The sequence below is a fragment of the Acanthaster planci genome, linkage group LG02, assembly GCF_054643075.1.
Source record: "Acanthaster planci isolate LZ-2023a linkage group LG02, COTS_SCS, whole genome shotgun sequence".
NCBI lineage: Eukaryota > Metazoa > Echinodermata > Asteroidea > Valvatida > Acanthasteridae > Acanthaster > Acanthaster planci.
Window position 1 is genome coordinate 13,517,614 of NC_141778.1, and position 22,287 is coordinate 13,539,900.

Consider the following 22,287-nt stretch of genomic DNA (forward strand, 5'->3'; position numbering starts at 1 on the left):
TAATCCTTATACTAATGACAGGAAAACTGTGGAGAAATAAAAGGACGGGATAGTGAAGGAAAAAGGGAAACGGTAGAGGATATAGTAGGGGAAAAAAAACGGCAAAAGGACTCACTTTTTTTCCGTTTTATTGCGTGGGGCCTCTTCTTTTTAAACCTGTCCCCCTAAGTTACTGAACCCCCTTTCACATCTCTATCCCCCAAAAATAAATGTCACCCCTTTTTAAATCTGTCCTGGAGCAAAAATTTCTCCTAAAAAGTGAACTTCATATATGGAATTCTTTCCCAATAATTTAATATTTGTTTGAGCCTGGAGGAATAGAACACAACTGAATTTGTTGACTTTACACTGTTTTCAATGGGCTTGAATAAGTTCACAGCAGCTGCATCTTGCAATTTACAAGTACATGTATGAACAGCGCCCTCTTCCTTCCCCAGCCACTGCATGCACGTGCATGCACAGTACACTTGACGCGTGACGTGACACTGACAGATATACCAAGGCAGCTTTCCGAATCGCTAACGTAGAAAGACCGTTTGGGTTTAACGTGCAAAAAAGAATTCAATGCAACGAAAAGCGTACAAACCAGTAAATAGCGCGTTTACATCGAGTACAACGTTTCATGATCTTTTGACACTCGCCACAACTGGCGCATTTTGCGCACGATTCAGTCGGATTGATATTCCTCGTTCTTGCACTGCGCGCCGCCATTTTTCTGTCTAGTCATGAACCCAGGCGTCAAATTTAGCGTAGGGCCTATAGTACCGGCCAAAGCGTGTACCTATACCACTGGCCACTGCACTGACGTGACAATGCAACAATCAGTCCATAAACATCAATAAACGCTGTACAAAAACGCTGGACATGACAGTACATGTAGGTAGGCGCCGCCTAGTCTGAAAATTTGGGACTGAGTGTAAGATCTACGTCGTACGCGTGCTCAAAGTGGCAGAATTTGACAGGTACATAACTTATAAGAAGTAGCATAAAAGGAATGCATTTTATTAATTATGATCTCACTCGATCAGGCCCTACCCCCAGGACTGTGTGGGGTCCGACGTCCATCCCTCTCCCATGTGGGAGCAGGGCGGATGTCGGACCCCACAGGTCTGGGGATTCATTACCATTAGCACCCTATTCCTACAATGTATAATAAGGAAAACGAAGTTCACTTCCTCAAACTAACTGACATTCAGACCTTGAGGATCCGTTCATTAGTAGCTCTAGTTTAGATAAATTTTGACAATATTTAAGCAAGAAAACCAGAATTTTTTACCCGAGTTTGGCAAAAGACGACCGCATCACGCCATTTTGTTTCACATCTTGTTACCTGACCTAGCCATTGTGTATGTACTGAATTTCGTTAAAAGACATTTTCATGGTTCCATTTCAAGAAACCAGACTACATGTGCTGATTCGTCTTCGCTCACAGCTCTTGGTTGCATCATTTACGCTGCTGTTTTACCCCATAATACCCTTCAAAATCCAAAGCCCTTCCCTCTTTTCTCTGATATGAAAGAGGATATCGCTGCCAACGTATTTAGGTATTCATGTAGTTGTTTCGAAAAGGGAGACTTTCTTTCCTTATTATACCAGGAACATGGTGCTAATGATAATGAACACCCAGTTCTGAGGGTACTCAGGCTCCTAAAATGCCAAACCGGTACATGTCAATTGTCATGTTTGTACAGCAAACATACCGGGCTTGTACCCTCATAACTGTGGGGTGCGGCAGACGTCAAGCGCAGCGGACATTAATCCCCGTCCCACAATTCTGGGGGTGCCGGGCCTGCACACCCCAAGGTACATGTATAACTTTCGAGCATGTCAGGGTCATCATATGGTCAGTAGCTGAATGAAACTTTGTGAAGTAATATTACAGTGGGCAATTGGTGGGTGTGACAGTTCAAGATAGGAAGCGGTATCAACTGTTCCAAAAAATCCCCAAAGTTTTGGGAGGAGGCCTGTTTGTAAAATCATAACTTTACAGCGTGTATAAACCTGACAAAGGTTTGTTATACCTGCTTGACTGGAATTCTTATTCCATCAATTGATTGGGAACTGTTGATCCTAAACTGTTGCACTCACAGTTCATGTGCATACAAACATGAATTTTCTGAACCCAGAGCAGGTCTACAACAGGTCTAGGACTTGGAAGTCATCATTCAGTTTTATGCCAAGTACGGTAATTTTGAAGTTGGACCAGGACACACATCTTGAAGTTTATTGATTAGGGAAGGTGTTTAGTTTCTTCTCTTTTTTTGTCGAAGAAATTGGAGTGGATACTGCACAATGACAGACAAATCACATCAAACTCTCCATGGACTGGTTGATGCAGTAGCCACAAAGCATGCTAACAACAGAGCAGTCGTATTTGATGATGGCCGGGAGGTTACCGTGGCAACCTACAGTGAGATGCAGGAGGCGGCAGGATGCATCTCGAGCTTGCTACACACTGTTGGATGTGGGTGGGGGAGTGTGATCGGCCTGTATTGTGAAAGTTCAGTGACGCTGCCATCTTGCATTCTAGGGTAACCAAAACTTTACATACATGTATTTCTTAAAGTTAAGAATGGATCTGCATTGATGAATTGGAAAGACGATAAGGCTTCAGGGATTGCTTACACATACGTTGTGAGCAATCATCCCTGTGCATCCTTTGGGATATCTCAGATTTTACTTACTTAATAAAACGTTGCACAACCATGAATTTTTTTGCAAAAGTGAGCTAATGGCAGAAGGATCACACTACAAGCAACCATCTTTTAGCACAAACATTCCTGGTGAATTAACCCTAACGTTCCTGAATCCTCCAATTTTAATGATTTTGCACACACCCTAGGGAGTTGGGGTTAAAGGTTCGTACAACTGTGAATGCAACATCGTCTAGGGTAAGAGAAAGCATGATCTTAGTCGTAGGCTGGTTAGTACTCTACATAAAGTGAATAACATCAAAGGATCCAGAGCAAAGCAAAAAAAGAATTGTGTCATGAAATTGCAGAGGAAAACTGTAAACAAGGTGAATAGTGACTGTTGACCCTCAGCTGAGGTACATGTATCACCCTCTGTGGAATTCATGGTGGTGTTCTTTCTCCCATGTGATGCACGGTAATCTCCGTAGTAACAGTCCCGGTAGTGTGTAAAACATGACCTCAAAGATTGAGAAACTTGTGGTGATGCTTTGAAGGATGGACAGTCCTCAGGGTTGCTAGGCAGTCTTACAGTTGAGTTAAATAGTCAGAACGGCAGGTAGTGCATGTACAGTAGTTTGAGGCTGGTTTATTGTAATCTAGGGGAGAATTAATTATACATGTATTCTATTTGAGTGAGTTCATGTATATGGACTTATCGTAATTTGGGGGAAAACAGGCAACATATGTACTCCAGACCAAGTAATAACATGCCCTTACTGTGTCTGAACACTAGGGCTGTGCTGAATAGTCTATTGATTATTGAATATTGGAATATCATTTTCTGAATTTGAATATTCGAATGCCAAATTCATGAAAAGGAAGGCAGAATTTTCTTTTGTTTAGATAAGAAAAATTGTACTGTGGAGCCTTTTTTCAAGCAAATTCAAATGAAAAGCGACAGAAATCTTTCAACAATTCAAGAAGTAAATTATTCATTACAAAAGTTTAAAAGGAATAGAAATTTTTAATAGGACAAAAAGGTTTTTTTTAGTCTCTTTAATCTTGCTAAATTATGGCTGGAGATACTCTGAGACATGACTACACATAGCTATGAAAGTGATTATAATGTACAATTGTGTGCGCTATTGCACCTGATTTTGTATGTTCATCAACAATTTGCCGGTCTGTATGACCAAATATTCAGATATTCGATCGAATTGAAGGTCGAATATTCGAATAGTGAATTATTTGAATTGACTCAGCCCTACTGAACACGCTGCACAAATTTCTGATACCTTTTTTTTCAGCATCTATCAGTCTACTATTTACATTATGACTCTTGTTATTATTATTCTTCATCATTTATTGAGAATATTCTTTTGTGTTTAATGGCATGGATGTGATCTGCATCATGAAAAATGTAGAGATTCCAAGAAAGACATTGTATCCTCCAGACTGTGTCCATGGCAGCGGTATTTTAAATTCATAAACCTTTGTTCTTGCTGTGGAGTTCCTTGTACGTCTCACAGCCTTTAGAATACATATATTTTAATATATTTTGAGATGTAGACAGGTGGCTTGCTAGCGTCAGGCTTTACTGCTTCTTTTACCAATTTTAACTCAAACATTATTTTTTCTCTCTGCTAGCCTTAGAATAGAAATGATGAAAGAGGGCCTAATCTACTGTTCATGTTACCAACTGTCTAAAGATGAAAATTAAGTGAAAGGAGAGAAAGGTTGAATTTAAATCCAACACTTGAAAGTTAAATTCTGTCTTGGAGACTAATATGAGGAGAAGCCATTATTGCAACACGGCATCACACTGACGTGCATCCCTTAACTTGAGGTCAAAGAGGCATTCAGCATATGTACATGTATGTACAGTGTGCATGCTCCACCTGTCCATGAGCATGGTGCGTCATCCTCATTAGTAATGGCTTCTACATGTTATTCTTGGGCAGGTTCGATCAAGGACCATAGTTTGACTAATTCTGATCGAATGCACGCTACATGTTGTTGACGATGGTTGGACTAGTCTAGTCAACTATTCGTGACCAGCCTGTCGAGGTTGGTCGCCTCATTGGTTGCCATAAACCATTTTAATAGCACAGTGCAGAAGGGACCAGTGTTAAAAAAATGCCTGAGTATGTCACAAGTAAAAAACATTTTTTCTATTATTTTTGCTACTTTTCCCCTCCTGCTGCCGTATTTTCTCTCAATTGGCCTAGTGACCTGACAACAGTTGACTAGGGTTGTTTACACTTCAGCTGCACTGCACATAGATGTAGATACACCTGTACGTCATGAACCAACCACTAGTTAACTAGTTGTCATCAATCACACTTGCCCCCTATTGGCAAATTGCTCTATACAAGCTTGAACATGTAGTTGTGCCCTCCTCAGAGTAAGGCTGCTTGTGACCAAACCGTGTGACTCTAGAATTAGATTTAGGTCTTCTTTGGTTTGAAAGCATGGACATACATGTACATGTATGACTATGCTGACAATACGTTCACACAAAGAAAACTTTCCACTTTAACTATGTTTGCAAAACATGTACATCACAACACCGGCATCTGATTGAATGAAGCTGCATCCAAATCCTGTGACTGGTGTATGTACATAGTTTTAAGTCTTGGCCGGTTACATACATGTATGCATACATATACATAATAATAATAAACAATAATAATATGAATTATTTGAAAATGCTTTCCATGTCAACAACATCACAAAGCGCTTTACACTAAATACCATTAGAAAGATTAAAAAGAAAGACAATTACAATATCATAAGCTAAAAGCTGATACATGTACATGTATTGGCTATAGACATACAACAGTCACTGTGAAAGACCATTTTGACATATCTTAAAGTTCAAGTCTAGCTTTTACAAGAGTTGGTACAGTCTATTTGTTGATGGACTTTATCATTCCGATCCGGGTCAAACAAGACCAGCACATTCACTGCATTGATGAATGCCTACATCTGATGGCCTGGATCAGACCACATCAGTTAGGTTTCCTCACAGAGCCTCATGCTGCTTAGGTTAGGTCAAGCTGATTTTAAAAATGAGTTGGCAGACCGCAGACAAAACTTTTAATGAAGTGTACATGAAATTCAAAGAAAAGCATTGAAGATACATGTACATGCACCAGTATATGCCTTACTTTCCTTCCACGGTTGTAGTTGCTCAATGAATGTTTATGTTGCTAGGATTCTCGGAACAGTTTTTGTCGCCACTCTGCTAGTAAACCCTGTAATGCTTGACGGAGATCCTTGTTCCGTAGGTAGTAAATGGCAACATTGAGCCAGCTGTTAGATAAATGCAGAATCATTGACAAATTGATAAATAAGAAATCAGTATATTTTGCTTGCTCTGAAGCATTTTGTTTCGGCTGTATTATAAACAAAATTGCAGTTGGCATCCACGTGATGACAAGAACGCCTGTTATGATGATGATAGTGGTGAGGGATCTAGTGTTAATCCTTTGCCCACCTTGGCCATTACCTGCTTGGTCAGCAGTGATGTGTCGAGCTTGTTTGTTAGCTATCAAGGATATGTGGAGATAAAGGACGAATATGGTAGCAATCATAATTAATAGTACGCCAGCAGTGAGGTATTCAAGCCAGGGCAGTCGGCCCCACCAGCAAAACTGATATGGTCCATCATGCAATGTGCTGTTAGGATTAACAACACCAAACAAACAAACAACACATGCTGTACTGATGACCCACACTGCACATGCCAAAATCTTAGCTCTTAATTCTGTCACAACTGTAGAATACCTCAAAGGATATAGAATGGTGACATATCGATTTAGAGTCAGAAGTAAAATGGAGCATATAGACATGAAGTCTAACACATAGCTTGTCACACCATGAACTAGGCAAGGAATTTCTCCAAGCAGCCATCTTTTAGCAAACAGTTGCTGTAAATCAAAGGTCTTTACAATTGAAGATGAAAGATCAGCCATGGTAAGAGAAACCATGCATATTTTGGTTGTTGGCTGAATGCTGGTGACTCGATGTAAGGTGAGTAACATCAGTGGATTCAGTACAAAGCTCAGAAGAATGGTAAGCATCATGAAGACGCAGAGAAAAATTACGAATGGTGATTGTTCTAGATTTTCAGCTGGTGTGTCCTCCTCTGGAGAATTCATGGTGATGTTTATTCTCTCATATAATGTAGTCTCCATGATTACAGTCAATGTGTAGAGCAGGGCTTCAAAAATAAAGCAACATGGCGTGATAATCTTTGTGATAATCAAAGTTGTCCAGTTGTCAGGCATATTCAGAGTTGAGTTCCCCAACTTTCAATGTGCGGAATGACAGGTTGTGGTTTGCCTGACTGTCCGAGGGAGAATGCCACTTGTGTGTCTGTACATTGAGTCTCATTGCTGGCGTGCTGCCTCAAGGCACAAATTGTAAAGTTCCATGGTACAGTGGAGGACTAAGAATTAATTTCACCGGGCTTAATAAGTATGTGGATTTACTTTAATATCAGAAAGGCTTGGTACACTGAGCACTATAATCCTGTACCTGAACTGCGCTATGGAAACCACACTGATCAGCACCTGGATCTACATGTGGTGTCTAGTGGCTATAGATGATCCAGTTTCTTGGTCCTGTGCACTTCTTTAGTCGTTTGTGTTACCGGTAGTTTAATTATTCACGCGAATGTTCTCTTACATTGGATGGCTTGGTGAGATGTGTGTGCGTCATACATCATTTCTAAGCTTGTATTAATATTGTGTTTTTAGAAAGATAAATTGCTAAATATCAGGCATTTTGTGTATTTTTGCAGAATGTTGTTTTCTGGTCAGAACAGAGAAAAGAATTAAGAAGAGTCTTTTCTACTTTTCATGTAAAAAGAGTATCCTCTGCTGCTCATGTTATAATACTTAAGAACAAAAATTCAGGAAATGTTTGGTTTGAACTCGATGGTTAAGATAAATGAAGCTGCCTGTGTGCACATCATGAGACTGTAGAATGACATTGAAATTATCTTTAGTTTCAAATGCACGGGCACATGTTCATGTATGCTGACAACTGGAATGGCTCTGGAAGTTTACTTTGGATATAGCCTAATATATCAAACAATTTGGACACCTCACAAAGAATGGAACCATACTGATTTCTTTTGATCTCATGCACTTTGAACAAACAAAATGTTTCCATTTTTTATTTATTTTCCAAAAATTCCTCTCACACAAGAAAGTTGTAACCATGATGATTTCAGAAGGGTTTCCAAAGACAAAAGTAAAAAAAGTGCAGAAGCTGGGAGAAAATGATGTTGAAATTTGTGACCCTGTTCATTTCAAATGGCCACTCGTGTTTTTTCCTCTGCTTACCATTTATGTGCATGATGCGCAATTAAATTACAATTTATCACTGAACTGATCTACTGTATTTGGAAATGCTTTTCCCTATTGTCAGATGTATCCAAATCAGTAAAACAGAAAGGAAGCCTGTTTGGTAACTGTTAAAAAAGGGTGGGTTCTCATTTACGTGTATGCAAATGAGGTGATTAGTGGTTTCTATTGGTTGTACAGGGATTGCACTGCCAGCAAAGTATTGGCAGCAGTGCTTGTTTTTGGCAGTATCGGACGCTTAGGGTGCCGGACGTGCACATCTTACGCCAGAGTTTTTAAGACTTTGGAAAAAAAATTAGGGAGTTGTGCTGATGTTTAGGAAGAGGGAACTTTTTGTACTTTGTATTGTAAATTTGGCATTCTTTTCTCAAAGGATGAACATGTATTGTGGAGATGACAAATTGTCAAATTGGTGTCGGACGTACATACGAAAAGTGAGTTTTCTAAAAGGATACATTAAATAAAATTTCAAAAAGAAAACGAAAATTCATTTCTGTCATTGTTTACTTACCAGGGCACTCTTCAAACTGTTACAAAAGTGGAGAAAATAATTTCTAATGAGGCTTAAAATAAAGAAAAACTTTCCGTGAGGAAATTTTAACCCAGTTTCTCGGTATTTAAAACTAAGTTTTCAGTGGCAAATAAAAGCCATAGTCTTGAATGTTGTTAAAAATGATGTATGTTTGAGGAAGGTACACACCATAAACTTCAAAGTGATATATACATATGCCATTACTGTACCTCAACATGCTACTTAAAGTTCTTATACATTTATAATTTCTACATGTACATGTAGTTCTAGGGTCCAGGATATGTGAACTTTATAAATACTCATTTTTTTATTACTCTTCATCATTTATTGAGAATATTCTTTTGTGTTTGATGGCATAGATGTGATGTGCATCATGAAAAATGTAGAGATTCCAAGAAAGACATTGTATCCTCCAGGCTGTGTCCATGGCAGCGGTATTTTAGATTCATAAACCTTTGTTCTTGCTGTGGAGTTCCATGTACATCTCAAAGCTACATATTGTAATATATTTTGAGATGTAGACAGGTGGATTGCTAGCGTCAGGCATAACTGTATTTTTACCAATTTTAACTCAAGTGTTCCTTTTTCTCTCTGCTAGACCAAAGAAAAAGGATGAGAAAGGGCCTTATCCACTGTTCACGTTACCCACTGTCTAAAGATAAAAATTATTAGGAAAGATTGACTTTGAATGCAACAGTTGAGTTAAATTCTGTCTTGGAGACTAATATGAGGATTGCTGCGGCGGCAAGTTAAGATGTGTGTGCATTTTGGCAAATCACAGCACCCTATAAATCACTTTTACGTATGGGGCACATCCATATGTACGTACCGTACGTGTACAGTGTGTGTGTACACCTGTTTATGAGCATGGTGCGTCGTCCTCGGTAATGGCTTCTAATTCTTATCGGCCGATTACTCTGTAGAAACTTGAACAGGTAGTTGTGCCTTCCTTGGAGTAAGCCCGCTTGCTTGTGACCAAATCATGTACTTGTAACACTGGAACGAGATTTAGGTCTTAACTTTGGTTTCTAACGCATGGACATAAATGTAGGCTAATGCTGAAAATAAATTCACATGAAGAAAACTTTCCACTTTCATTCTGTTTCCCAAACATGTACATCGTTGATGGACTTCATCATTCCAATCCAGGTCAAACAAGACCAGTGCTTTGACTGCATTGATGAATGCTTACAACAGGTACATCTGATAGCCGGGATCAGACCACATCAGTTAAGTTTCCTGACAGAGCCTCATGCTGCTTAGGTTAGGTCAAGCTGATTTTAGAAATGAGTTGGTAGACCACAGACAAAACTATTCATGAAGTGTTACATGAAATTCAAAGAACAGCATTGAAGATACTGTACATGAACCAGTATACATTACTTTTCCTTCCACGGTTGTAGCTGTTCAGTGAATGCTTATGTGGTTAAGATCTCTAGGACAGTCTTTGTCGCCACTCTGCTAGTAAACCCTGTAATGCTTGGCGGAATTCCTTGTTCCTCAGGTAATAAATAACAACGTTGATCCAGCTGTTAGATATCTGCAGAATAAGTGTCATATTGGTAAATAAGAAAGCTGTGTATATTTCTTGCTCCGAAGCTTTTTGTTTTGTTGACTGTATCATAATCCGAACTGCGGTGGGCGTCCAAGTAATGACTAGGGTCCCTGTTATGATGATGATGGTGGTGATGCACCTAGTGTTAATCCTCTGCCCACCTTGGCCATTGCCTGCTTGGTCAACAGCTATGCGTCGAGCTTGTTTATGAGCTATCAAGAATATGTGGAGATAAAGGACGAATATGGTAGCAAGCGTAAGTGATATTATGCCAGTAATGAAATATTTAATCCAAGCCAAAGGCTCCCAACTACAAAGCTGATGTGGGCCATCACATATTGTGTGTTTAGGATTAACAGCAAACAAACAAACAACAAATGCTGTGCTGATGACCCACATCGCACATGCCAAAATCTTGGTTCTTAATTCTGTCACAACTGTAGAATACCTCAAAGGATATAGAATGGTGACATATCGGTCTAGCGTCAGAAGTAAAATGGAGAAAATAGACATGAAGCCTGACACATTGCTTGTCACACCATGCACTAGGCAGGGAAAGTCCCCTAGCAACCATCTCACAGCAAACAGTTCCAGTAAATCAAAGGTTCTGACAGTTGTAAATATAAGATCAGCCATGGTGAGAGAAACCATGCATATTTTGGTTGTAGGCTGGATACTGGTGACTCGACGTAAGGTGAAAAGCATCAGTGGATTCAGTAGATAGCTCAGGAGAATTGTAAGTGTCATGGAGATGCAGAGAAAAATTGCAAATGCTGATTGCTCACTTTCTGCTGAAATGGCATCCTCTGTAGAATTCACGGTGGTGTTTATTCTCTCGTGTGATATAGTCTCCATAGTTACAGTTGATGTGTAGAGCATGACTTCAAAAATAAAAGCAACTTTTATACAGGTGTGATGATCTTTTGAAGGATGGCAACTCCTCAAAGTTGTTACGCCGTTTCGGAATCGAGTTCCCCGACTTTCATTTTGTGTCTCCGCCTTGAATCTCATTGCTGGCATGCCGCCCTTAGACACAAATTGTGAAGTTCCATGGTATCCGCTCCGAGCAGGAACAAAAGAAAGCGTGTCTTGAAGTGAAATTGACAGTCCTGTGGTACACACTCATGCAGCCACCTCATGCAGCCATGTGAACCAGCAGCACTATCCAGGTTCTCAAACACCACATACATGTACAAGGTGGCTCTGGACTGACTAGGCTAGGGCTAAATTTTTGTTGCAACACCATAAAAGGGACCTGGCACTGATAATGCACACCATCCTTTTTGGTTGCATTTTCTAATGTTCCGCATAGAAAAGATCAACAAGAGCCTTTTCTGCCGCTCATTTTATAAATAGAGGACAGAAAGTCTAGATATGTTTGTTTTGAACCAATGGTTGATTTAAATAAAACTGCTTGTGGATTCACACCATGTGAGAGTAGAATTAGATTGAACTCATCTTTGGTTTCAAATGCATGGACACCTGTTCGTGTATGCCAACAATTGACATACACGTAGCGGTACATTAATTTGGATGTAGCCGTAGGCTGCAAGTCCAGTCTCGGCAACAAGGGGCAATTCAGTTAATGTGTTTATGTAAAGTTTGGAGTTCAATCCAATCTTGTGGTTAAAAAAGTCCATTTTGGCTGTGATGTCATTCCAATAGATCAAAAGTGGGTTGCCCCCAAACAACAACATTCATACATGCTTACATCTGAGGACTGGATCACATTACATCAGGAGAAACTTGCTGCTATGGATAGGTCAAGCTAATTTTAAATATGAGTTGGCAGATGAGTTCATTCCATCAAGTGTTTCATGAAATTCAAAGAAAATGATGATATGCCTTACTGTGTTTTCCTTACACATCAACACAGAGGCTGACTTTTTTGTTGTTAGTTCTGTATTTTCATCCAAGGAACAATTTCATTTAAAGGTTGATTTTGAACAATTTCTGTGTCCAGAATCAACGAGAAATAAAGTTGTGATGATCTTTTGAAGAATGATGGCAAATCCTCAGAGTTGTCATATAGGGATAAATCATTTTGAACATAGCAACAGACTTTTGAAATTCTTAATTTGAAATTGAAGGTGTCAATTCATTGTTTTAATTCAAGCTGAATATGGGTATACAATCTGGCTTTCTTTTGTCGTATGCCAGAATTCTTCAGGTTGATGCTACATTTTTCCCAATTGACCCGAGAGCACCTCGCGACATGAATGAATATTTGATGACATCCCAAGGTCTGTCATGGATTTTTGTCTCAAAGTCTTTAGCAAAGGTAAGTGTCACTGAGACTATTAACACATTTCAAATTAAAAGACTTTATTGTGAAAATTTGAAAAATTTCATTACAAAAAGCTGTACTTCTAGTTTGGCCTTCTTTTTACCTTGAAGTCAACTTTTAACTGAGACTTGTGTAAGATTTAATTGTTTTTTGACTAGCCCCTCATATTTAGCATTCTACTGATTCAATTACTATTTTTTATTTCTGATTGTAGGATTTCATTTTTAGTTACGGTAAAGCCTATGATGCACATACAACAGATGACTGGTCTCTTCCAAGTGGAATCGGCTTCCAATTGGTCAAGCTGTCAACCAATAAGAAACCTCACACTCTGGCCCAGTCACCTGCTGTCCATATCGCCTTTGTCATGCATACTTCTGGAACGACTGGCTGGCCCAAGATTGTACGTGTTCCACATCAGTGCATTGTGCCAAATATTACCCATTTAAGGTATTTTTCTGGGGGGAGACTTTGGGAGTATTATTTTTCAGGCATTTTTTTCACATTTTTTCAACTTTTACGTTGACATATGTAACATGTAAAATGGTATTAGACAAAAATTTAAATAAGTTTAATATGAGTAGTCACACTTATCATGTCAAAGCAACATCGACAATGAAAAATTTATTCTTGTGTTCTTTTTACAGTGAAAGTTTTGACATCAGCCCAGAAGATGTTATCTTTGTCGCTTCAGCTTTGACCTTTGACCCCAGCATCGTGACTATTTTTCTTGCCTTGTCCAAAGGGGCATGTCTGGTCTTAGTCCCTGACTCAATCAAGATGATACCCAGGACACTTCTGGACGTTCTCTTGAGAAATCAAGTATCTGTGTTGCAGGTATGTCAGCTAGTTACATAGAGCATGCACTTGATAATCTTGTCAATGAAAGCCACGAACTGACCTCAATTGAATCAGTTTGTTTTGAAACAAAGGAACTATTGTAATAGTAATATGCTAATAAGTGTACTACATGTAGTCATATGATATGTTATAACCTTATCAATTAAATCATAGTAGTAGTTGAAGACCTGTGCAGTGGAATTGAACTGAACTAAATAGGTTTTTTGCACAAGGAAAAGGTGGTTTTAGTAATCTGATACATGAGACCATGTGCTGTTAAAAAATCAGTAGCATGATAAGAAAATGGTTTAAAATCATGCTGCTGTGAGAGGGCATTTCTTAGTCCTGGCAGTTGGGATATGAATTAATACCACGACCATGGCAGTTGCAGTGGCCCCCACCAATGGCGGTAAGCATTGCTGTAACTACTGTACAGGGCCTCTGTCAGCTCATCCATACAGACCCCAGCACAAAGCTTTTTGGGAAAGGAGGCCATTGAGAATGTTCAGTGAAACTCTGCAAGATTGATGTTGATGTACAAAGTAGAAAGAATATTCATGATTGAGTCAGATAGAGTTACATGTACTCTGCAACTGTACAAAGATATTCAGGTCAAGCCTTTAGACTGTATGACCCCTGTGTGTTGTCTGAAAAAAACAGTGGAAGAAACATTTAAAAACAAACTGGGATTTGGCCACCAGGAAAAACGTATCCCGGCAAAAAAAGAGGAGTGCTTGTGAAACACTTTTTGAAAGTTTCAACTAAATTTAAATTGTTCATATTTATATTAGGCTCAAGCCATTGGAGTAAATAAAGAAAATTCCATCAAATACAATAAACTAAATACGAGGATTATTTTTACACTGACACATAATGAAACATCACAGCAAAAAGTTAGCACTTGAAACTAAGACAAGGAACTACATGTACCCAGAAGGTATTACCCCAGTTTGTTTTTAGGAAGCAGGGTGTAACCTGTAAGAGAATAAATAAATCCCATAAGTACCATATATGGATGCCATAATTATTCCCTACAGTGACCTATTAGCAATCAGAAAGCAAAACATATCCTGAAAAGTTAAACATCAGGAGGGAAAGTACCAAGTTGTTTACTGAGAAAACACATTTTCAGACCAGTCTTGTAAGGTTTGTGCACAGGGTGTCAAGTGGCATCTTAAATCCAGTATTTCCCAACAATGCAGGTGACCATTTACAGTTACATTTGGCATTGAGTCTAAAATGTTCAATGAATTAACAATAACAATTGAACTCCATTAAATTCAACACAATCTATTTATATATTTAATATATAAAATATATTTTAAGAAATTATTATACCCTGTTCAGGCATCCACCGAGTGTTGGTCATTCCCGGCACTGGTACTGTGCATAAACTCCTCCAACTGCTCTCTATACGTACCTGAGACACGTCCTAGTAGAGACCACATGGCAAGCCAAAATAAACCAGGCTGGTGCAGTGAGCAGAGACACAAGAAAGAATAACAGTGGTCATTCCTTGCCAGGACATCTTATACCTAATTCATGCTTGAGTGTACTCAGTACAATAGCCTTTAAAGTCTGAGGTCTTTAACATGATCATAACAATTTGAATTTGCCATACTAAAGACACTGTTGCTATACTTCGTGATGCGGGGAAAGCTTTCACCAAGTTACGTAAGAGATGCCTTGCACCAATACACTGTTTTCAATGGATAAGAAGGGCACAAAGGAACCAGTCCATTCTAGAGATGGTGGTCGCTATGCCAAAGCTTGCCCTTAATCAGGAGGTATAGCAACAGTGTCTTTGGTCGAGGGAATCAGATAACTCAGTGTACCAGATTTTATTCAAACATAACTGGCCAAAGTGTTATTAAAAGAATGCATCATACTGCAGGATGGGAAGAGCTGCTTGAAGTCTGTAGAAGTGAACAACCATGAGATACAATAAGATGGGAAACAGTAGACTTAATAAAGTCAACTGATTCAATCATTACAATTCTGCCGTAGTAATTTGATTACACCAAGTCAACTCAAAAATTGATTTCAACTTTTTATGGCTTGCCAAAAATGACCCCATACTTTCATCTGACCAGGCTACACCAACCCTCGTCGGCCGATTTGGGACGGACCAAGTTCGTCAAAATCTCCTCGCTTCAACATCAAGCATACGTGTCCTGGCATTCGGTGGGGAGATCTGCCCTACAGTGGCTCAGATCAACCACATGAGGGCAGCAGATAATATCACAAAGTTCTACAACCTCTACGGTATAACTGAAGTGTCAAGTTGGGCATCATGTTATCACATTGACACACAGTGTGACATGGAAGATTATCACAGAAGGTATCAATGTGGCATACAGTTTTTGTTTATGTCAGAATTTTACCTCTGTGCGTGTATGTCAGTGAACTTTGGTTTTGACAGTTTTTTAATATGAAACCATAGCTTTTCAAAAGGGTTCACCTTTGATAAACAAGTACGAGTTTACACAGTGAACAAGTTAAAGAAAGACGAGCTCCTTTAGGATCCCTCTGGCTCTAGCTTTAATGTATGGTAATAAGCATTAACATACAGTTTAGTCATAATGAGTGAACTTGTCTACCTGTAAGCCAGTTTGATCTAATTTTTAGAAGTTTCAGTTCTCTGTATATTAAGTCAGCTGTTCCTTGTGAGTTGGGCAAGTCAGAACATAGATGTGAAAAAAAGATATGGCAAGTCTCAGAAGCTCATTCAGTGAGGTCAGGTCACCAGTCTGTTGTTTCATTGGCTGTCTGAGAGTTATAATAGTATAGTTGCCCACTCTTGCCTGTTTAGCCCTTCTTATCCTTTTATCAGTAATTCATCAGCAAGATTAAAAAATCTTGCTGATAAATTTCTTCTTGGTCAGCATTCCTTTAGGCGAGCCCCTTTTGGAAACCACACTGGAGGTGAGAAATGAGGACGGGCAAACAATCACAGATGGAGAAGGCCAGCTTTTCATTGGTGAGCGAGTCTATTCACTGTAACATTGCCATTTGTGTATTGTGGATGGCTTGTGTTAGTTTTTCTTTGACATTTCAGTGAGACACAAACTAGTGCCAAGCCTAATGGTCCTTTAAAATCACATTTAACTTAGACCTAAATGTGAGGAATAGGCAGAACTATCCTTGAAGCATAAACCTGAAACAGAGACATTTATTATTTTACATAGTTCTTGGAAGAGCAATCACATTCTAATCAATTTATCATGATAAAATTGGCCCCGTGAAGAATTCATCAATTCTCTCACCACTAAAGATATAACAGACCTCTGCTGCTACTGTGCTTATTGTTTAGGGATCTTCTTGTGCCTACTTCTATGCCTTATTATTGCACATCCCTAAGGAAGCAACACCAGGGTTTGCTTGTTGAATGATGAGACTTGGCCTGTACCAGTGGGTGACGAGAGGGGTGTGATGAGATCAACAGAAGATCGGGTCCGTATCACCGATAGAGGCTTGATCTTTGTTGGTCGCCATAGCGACCATATCAAGCGAAATGGTATCAGAGTCAGTCTGATGCAAGTGAAACAGGTGAGAAACAGTCAACTGAAAAGAATTTCAACTTCAGAAAAAAAATGTATGGCCTTGATATGTCTTAGAAATTTAGTTGTAAGAAGTCACTGTTTGCCAAGTTATTTTAAAGCTTCGTATGAAGAGAAACTTCTTGATATTTAGACTTTGTTGGCTTATTTCTTTGGTCAGTAACCCATCATGCATTACATGTATAATCTAACCTCCCACTCACCCAAAGTTAGATTATCTTGCAAGTTTGTTTTCCTTAAAGCTGTTGACAAAACTACTGCATATATCATCCACAAAAACTAAGTTCCCAACCTTCCAGTTATCACACAGATGGAAATCAGTTTCCATGTAACTTCTTTCTTGTTCTGCTCTGTGTGTCCAGAGGATTGAAGCTCTTCCGGTGATAGAATCCTGCGAAATCCTTCAAACATCCCAAGGGAAACTCCTCCTGTTTTGCATTCCAGGTTTGCTTGTCCAACTCTCAAATCAATCACTGTCCATTGGGGATGAAGACTCTCTCCAGAGTTTGCTGAAAGACGTACTCCCCTCCCACTGTTTGCCAGACACGATCTACTTCTTGGAGAGGTTTCCATTAACACTGCACGGGAAGGTTGATCATAGAGCATTACTCAGGCATGCCACAGAGATGGGTAGGCCTAAGAGGGAGGTCCAGGACCCGCCCACAAAAGAGGGAATGCTGAGAAAGGATCTGGTGATCTTATGGAAGGTAAAATAATATACTGAGATGATCATGTAAAGATGGGATTCTACATCAAAATGGATTAGGTGGTGGTTGTTTGTTGAACGGTAAGCAAGATTTCTGAGATTGGGGATAGAGTGAATTTTGATGGGAAATTTTATTCATTTTCGAAAATAACAAACAAAAATGATTCAATTGGGACTTGAGAGCCATTTACAAAGTCTTCAAAAGTAAGAATTGGAAAGTTGTACTGGACTACTCCGTCATGGTGTGGACTCGGTCATGGTTGTTTTAGCATTTCAATTTATGTACATTTTTGCAAAGGATGCTAACAATATTGCCTTTTCTATTTTGTGAAGTAAGGAGCCATTCAAACTTTGCTATCTTGAGTATGCTGCATACATTTGTACATCACTGTCAACCCTTAGGTGTAAAGAAACTTAAACTCCCCAAAGAACTGAGGCATTTGTCTACAACAAAATGTGTCCTTTTTTATTTTGTCCTAGATACTGCAATAAATTATCCTAAAATTCTGCTGATTTTCTGACAGAAAGCTGCACCCTCGTCAGTTGACCCTGAAGACAGTAGCTCTTTCATTCTACACGGCAGTGGCGATTCATTTCAAGCAGTGCAGCTTGTAGACGCAATAGAATTATGGACTGGAAGACCCATGCCTCATCTTCTTGACATCATACTCCACAAGACCTTTAGACATGTCCTGAAACATATCCAGAGCTGCTCAGTTGCAACAACAGAGGGCCAACTTGAAAAACCATCAAAGAGAAGAAAAACTTCTCTTCAGAATAGTATCAAAGACACCTCTGCAGCGGAGAGCAAGTTCAAAATTAATTCCGAGAGACCAGAGTTGTTGGAGAACAATCAGTTGCAGATACTTGCAGTGGATTCTGAAAGTGAAGCGTTTTTCCCAAAAGCTGCAGAGAAATCTTGTGTAAGCAGCCATGAAATGCCAGACACCATCGGTGTGCAAGAAGTGACCAAGAATTCAACAGAAGATCCTCCAAATGCTACAGACTTTATTGTTTTGCGGAGATGTTCTCAGCTTGTGATTGGCAGACAAAGAAAGGAATTCGGTGCCAGCTTTGTGCCTAAAATTCAAAGTGACGGAAGTGGTAGATTGGTTGCCAGAGACAACCCGATGAGTAATTTTCACCTTGAAAAAAGCGTCAATCTTCAGCTGAGGTGGAGGTATGACACTGGGAAGTGTGTTGATGCTTCACCATTGCTTGTCAAAACTTCCTGGTAAGAACAAAATTTTCCAAGTCTTGCCAAAAAACTTGCAAGTAACTATGCATAAAATAGTTATTGAGAATGAAATCTAATTGAACCATCAACTTCTGTTTTGTTTTTAATAGGTCAGAAACAATCATCTACATCGGTTCCCACTCTTGCAAGTTTGCAGCTATTTCTATGGAAACTGGCAAGGCATTGTGGGTGACTCAGTTAGGTGACCGAGTGGAATCATCAGCATGCCTGAGCACTTGTGGCACAAAAGTGATTGTGGGTAGGTCAAACTCAAATGCTTTGAGGGTAATAGTCCTTATTTAGTCTAGACATACAACTGACCAATAATCTGGTTATTGTTTCAGGTTGCTATGACAACCAGCTTTACATTTTGGATGCTGCATCTGGGACAGTCTGCTGGAAATTCCAAACAAATGGGCCAATCAAGAGCTCTCCCGTGCCGGATGACAGATCTTCCATGGTCTATGTTGGATCACATGATCAGCATCTTTATGCCTTGGACATTGATGTAGGGGCTCCTTAACATTTTCATGTGCTTATTAACCACTTGCTGCTGGGTGCTTTTAAAAATGCAGTACACACATACGGACCATTTTCAAAATTTTAAGTTTTCAAAATTCTTCAAAAATTCATCATTTCATTTAGTGGACGTTTAAACCTGTTTGGTGGCTACTCTAAGCTGACTGGCAACCACCATTGACTCCTGAGTATTTAAGCCAGGTCTGCCGCCCTGTAAAGAGAGCCCAGAATTTTGAGGTGTTGTGTAATTTCCTTTGTTCCCAGTGAATGTGAGTGGCCTCTTTTCAAAAGTGGCTGGATTAGAATGCAGCGGTACTGTGTTGCTCATCAATGGGGCCCTGGAGGGCTTCTGTCCGCGGTGCTAATCCGTGGGCGCGCTATGCCCAAAGCAGTGGATTACCTTCGAAAAATACAAGCCAGAAAATGCTGGCAGTTCCCAGCAGCAGGTCTTTTGTTCCGAGTACTGTCTTTTGTTCCACAGACCAGCTCTTTTGTCCGATTTCGGAGAGCCCGGCTCTGCGTATAAACCCATGGTGCTCAAAACAGGGTTCCCCGGCAGCAAGTGGTTATTAAATAATCCAACATTCTAAAAAATTATGTAGTGTCACACAGAAAGAAATTTACATGCATGTTTGTATGATCTAGTGAAAGCTTTTCCCTGTCCTGCATTTACAACAAAATTCTGTATAGTTTTCTCTGACTTAAGTCCTCTCTAGGGAGCTTACTGTTACTGGTGCAGTTAATGACCATTCAGTGTTGAACTAGTGGTGAAACCACTGATTAAAATACAGGATCACAAAGGGACAGAGAGGGTCATGGCCCTGCGTGTCCAATCGCATTCCTGTGTTGGGTCAATCTAGTGTACTTGAGTCTCTCATGTACAAGGACATAGGACATGTATTAGGAAGTGTAGAATTTGTGTAGTTCTTGAGTTTAGAGGATTGCTTTTGCCGTCATAAAAATGCCGCTCACATAAACCAAACGTACATGGTAGAAATAGGATCTCTCTTGAAAACGCCACATCATCACTCAAGATGCTAATTTGTTAAAGACAGTTTACTGATCCACCTGTTTTACTTTGTTACCTCTGTAGGAGCAGAGCTGCAAGTGGCATGTACATTGTGGTGGTGGTTCAGTGTTTTCGTCCCCTGTCGTCCATTACCCATCAGCCACGGTTTATGTGACGACACTTTCGGGTTTGCTTCTTGCTGTCAATAAGGTACTCACTCCTACACGATCCACCTCCAGTGAGCTTTGCAGAATGCACTTAATAAGGAGCAGCAGAACACCAGTCATGCTGTACACTGCATCCTGGGTTGGCTGGTAACCTGTGTATCTTCAACAATCAGTACATATCCGCTGAATTGGTGGAGGCGTTATGAACCTCAAGGGTTACCATAAAGTGATGTATACAATTGATAGAACTGTTTCAGGATTTGAATGATGTATTTGTACATCAAAAAAACGGAGTTGGCCTTTCCAGCAGTACAGTCAAACACACATAAGAAGAGCACTGTTAATACAAAGTCACGTTTATAACAAGGATAGTTTGGGATTTCAAGCTATACAGCATGACTATTTCAAGGATAGTTTTAGGTCCCAAGTCTTTGTTTTTCTTCGTTTGCATGACTGATAATACAAGGTAACTATTATAACAAGGTAATTGGTGAAGTCCCATGGACCTTGTTTATAAGAGTGTTCCACTGTACTGCTTCTTTAAAGCCTGTGGTTAAATATTCATTGATCTGAACTGGTGGAGCTCAAATCCAACCCATCTGTGTTGATGTAATACCTCTTAATACAGATTGATAATTGCAAACAGACAATGATTTGTCTTTATTTTAATGAGATTATCTTTATTTTAAAGGACACAGGTGCAAAAACATGGAGTTACAGCTGCAGTAAGCCAGTCTTCTCATCGCCGATGGTCTCACAAGATGGCATTGTGTTCGGCTGTGTGGATGGCCACTTGTACTGCGTCAGCCACAGTGGAAAAGAGGTGGGACAGTCAAGTTAACAAAATATCAAAGTTACAGTAGCTGGACAGCTATTTCTTTCAGAGGTGAAGTGGTTCTCAGTAGGTGCCCTAATGATTAACACGCGTTTTTGTGCTGCTGTAAACTTTGTTACTCGGTGATTTCCAACATGGAAACCTTAAAGTCTTCTGTGTGGCACAGAAGCTTAGGCTGGAATTTTATGACACCGTTGTAATGATGTTGACTGGTGGTTTGTCCTCCTCCGTCACTTGTCTTGAGGCATTCTGAAAAGAACTTGAATCGATAATTTGCATCATTGCAGCTGTGGAGATTCAGCACCGATGCTTCCATCTTCTCTTCACCTTGCGTCTCATCCGTCACGCAGTCTCCAGTAACCCTCAAAGTCACCCATCAAGCCATCCGTCCCTCTACAGTAGACTCCTGTGTGGTCTTTGGGTCACATGATCACCATGTCTACTGCCTGTCCCTAAAGACAGGCCAACTGCTCTGGAAGCACAGAATGCCAGCTGCTGTCTACGCCTCGCCTTTCACTTTTCACAGTCAGCGTCTCAGCCATCTTGCATTGCACGATAGTTGCTCAAGCTGCAAGGCACTCTTCAAGGATGAAGGTCACACTAAGAGGACAGTGAAATCTATTCCCAAGCTGTCTTGTAACTCACAAACAGAACTTCACAGCTCAGGAGATTTACTTGACGACTCACTAACATTACATGTACCTTGTGAATATGGAAAGCATTGTGTTAAGTCAGATCTCTGTAAAAATCCAAACAAAAACCATGGCTGTCAAGGTAATCAATTTGTGGCCACATGTTCTACTGAAGGGTCCTTGGTAATCCTTGACCTGAAGTCAGGAGAGGTCATCGCTTCCTGTAGACTACCTGGTGAAGTCTTCTCATCACCCGTTGCACACTGGGATTGTGTTATTGTTGGCTGTAGAGATGACAATGTGTACTGTGTAGAAATTGTACCTGTCTGAATATCCAAGCCAAAATGTTGGTTACTAGTCCAATTCGGACATGATGTCCATTTGTATTTGAACAATTCAA

General features: G+C 39.8%; 1 protein-coding gene across 2 annotated transcripts; it reads left to right on the forward strand.

Moving 5' to 3' along the window:
- Positions 1 to 771: 771 nt before the first annotated feature.
- On the forward strand, positions 772 to 22,234 carry LOC110973194 (beta-alanine-activating enzyme-like). 2 transcript variants are annotated; one of them, XM_022223833.2, is made up of 15 exons: positions 772 to 962; positions 2,271 to 2,531; positions 12,256 to 12,376; positions 12,597 to 12,832; positions 13,030 to 13,219; positions 15,316 to 15,563; positions 16,108 to 16,202; positions 16,584 to 16,771; positions 17,145 to 17,489; positions 18,013 to 18,722; positions 18,836 to 18,984; positions 19,070 to 19,233; positions 20,338 to 20,463; positions 21,112 to 21,243; positions 21,543 to 22,234. In XM_022223833.2, the coding sequence occupies exons 2-15, from the start codon at positions 2,293 to 2,295 to the stop codon at positions 22,215 to 22,217; spliced, it is 3,618 nt and encodes a 1,205-aa protein (XP_022079525.2). In that variant the 5' UTR covers positions 772 to 962; positions 2,271 to 2,292; the 3' UTR covers positions 22,218 to 22,234. The 2 variants fall into 2 exon arrangements, with proteins under 2 accessions (XP_022079525.2, XP_022079526.2); XM_022223834.2 differs by lacking the exons at positions 772 to 962; positions 2,271 to 2,531 and having other exon boundaries at positions 12,597 to 12,785.
- The last annotated feature ends 53 nt before the right edge of the window (positions 22,235 to 22,287 follow it).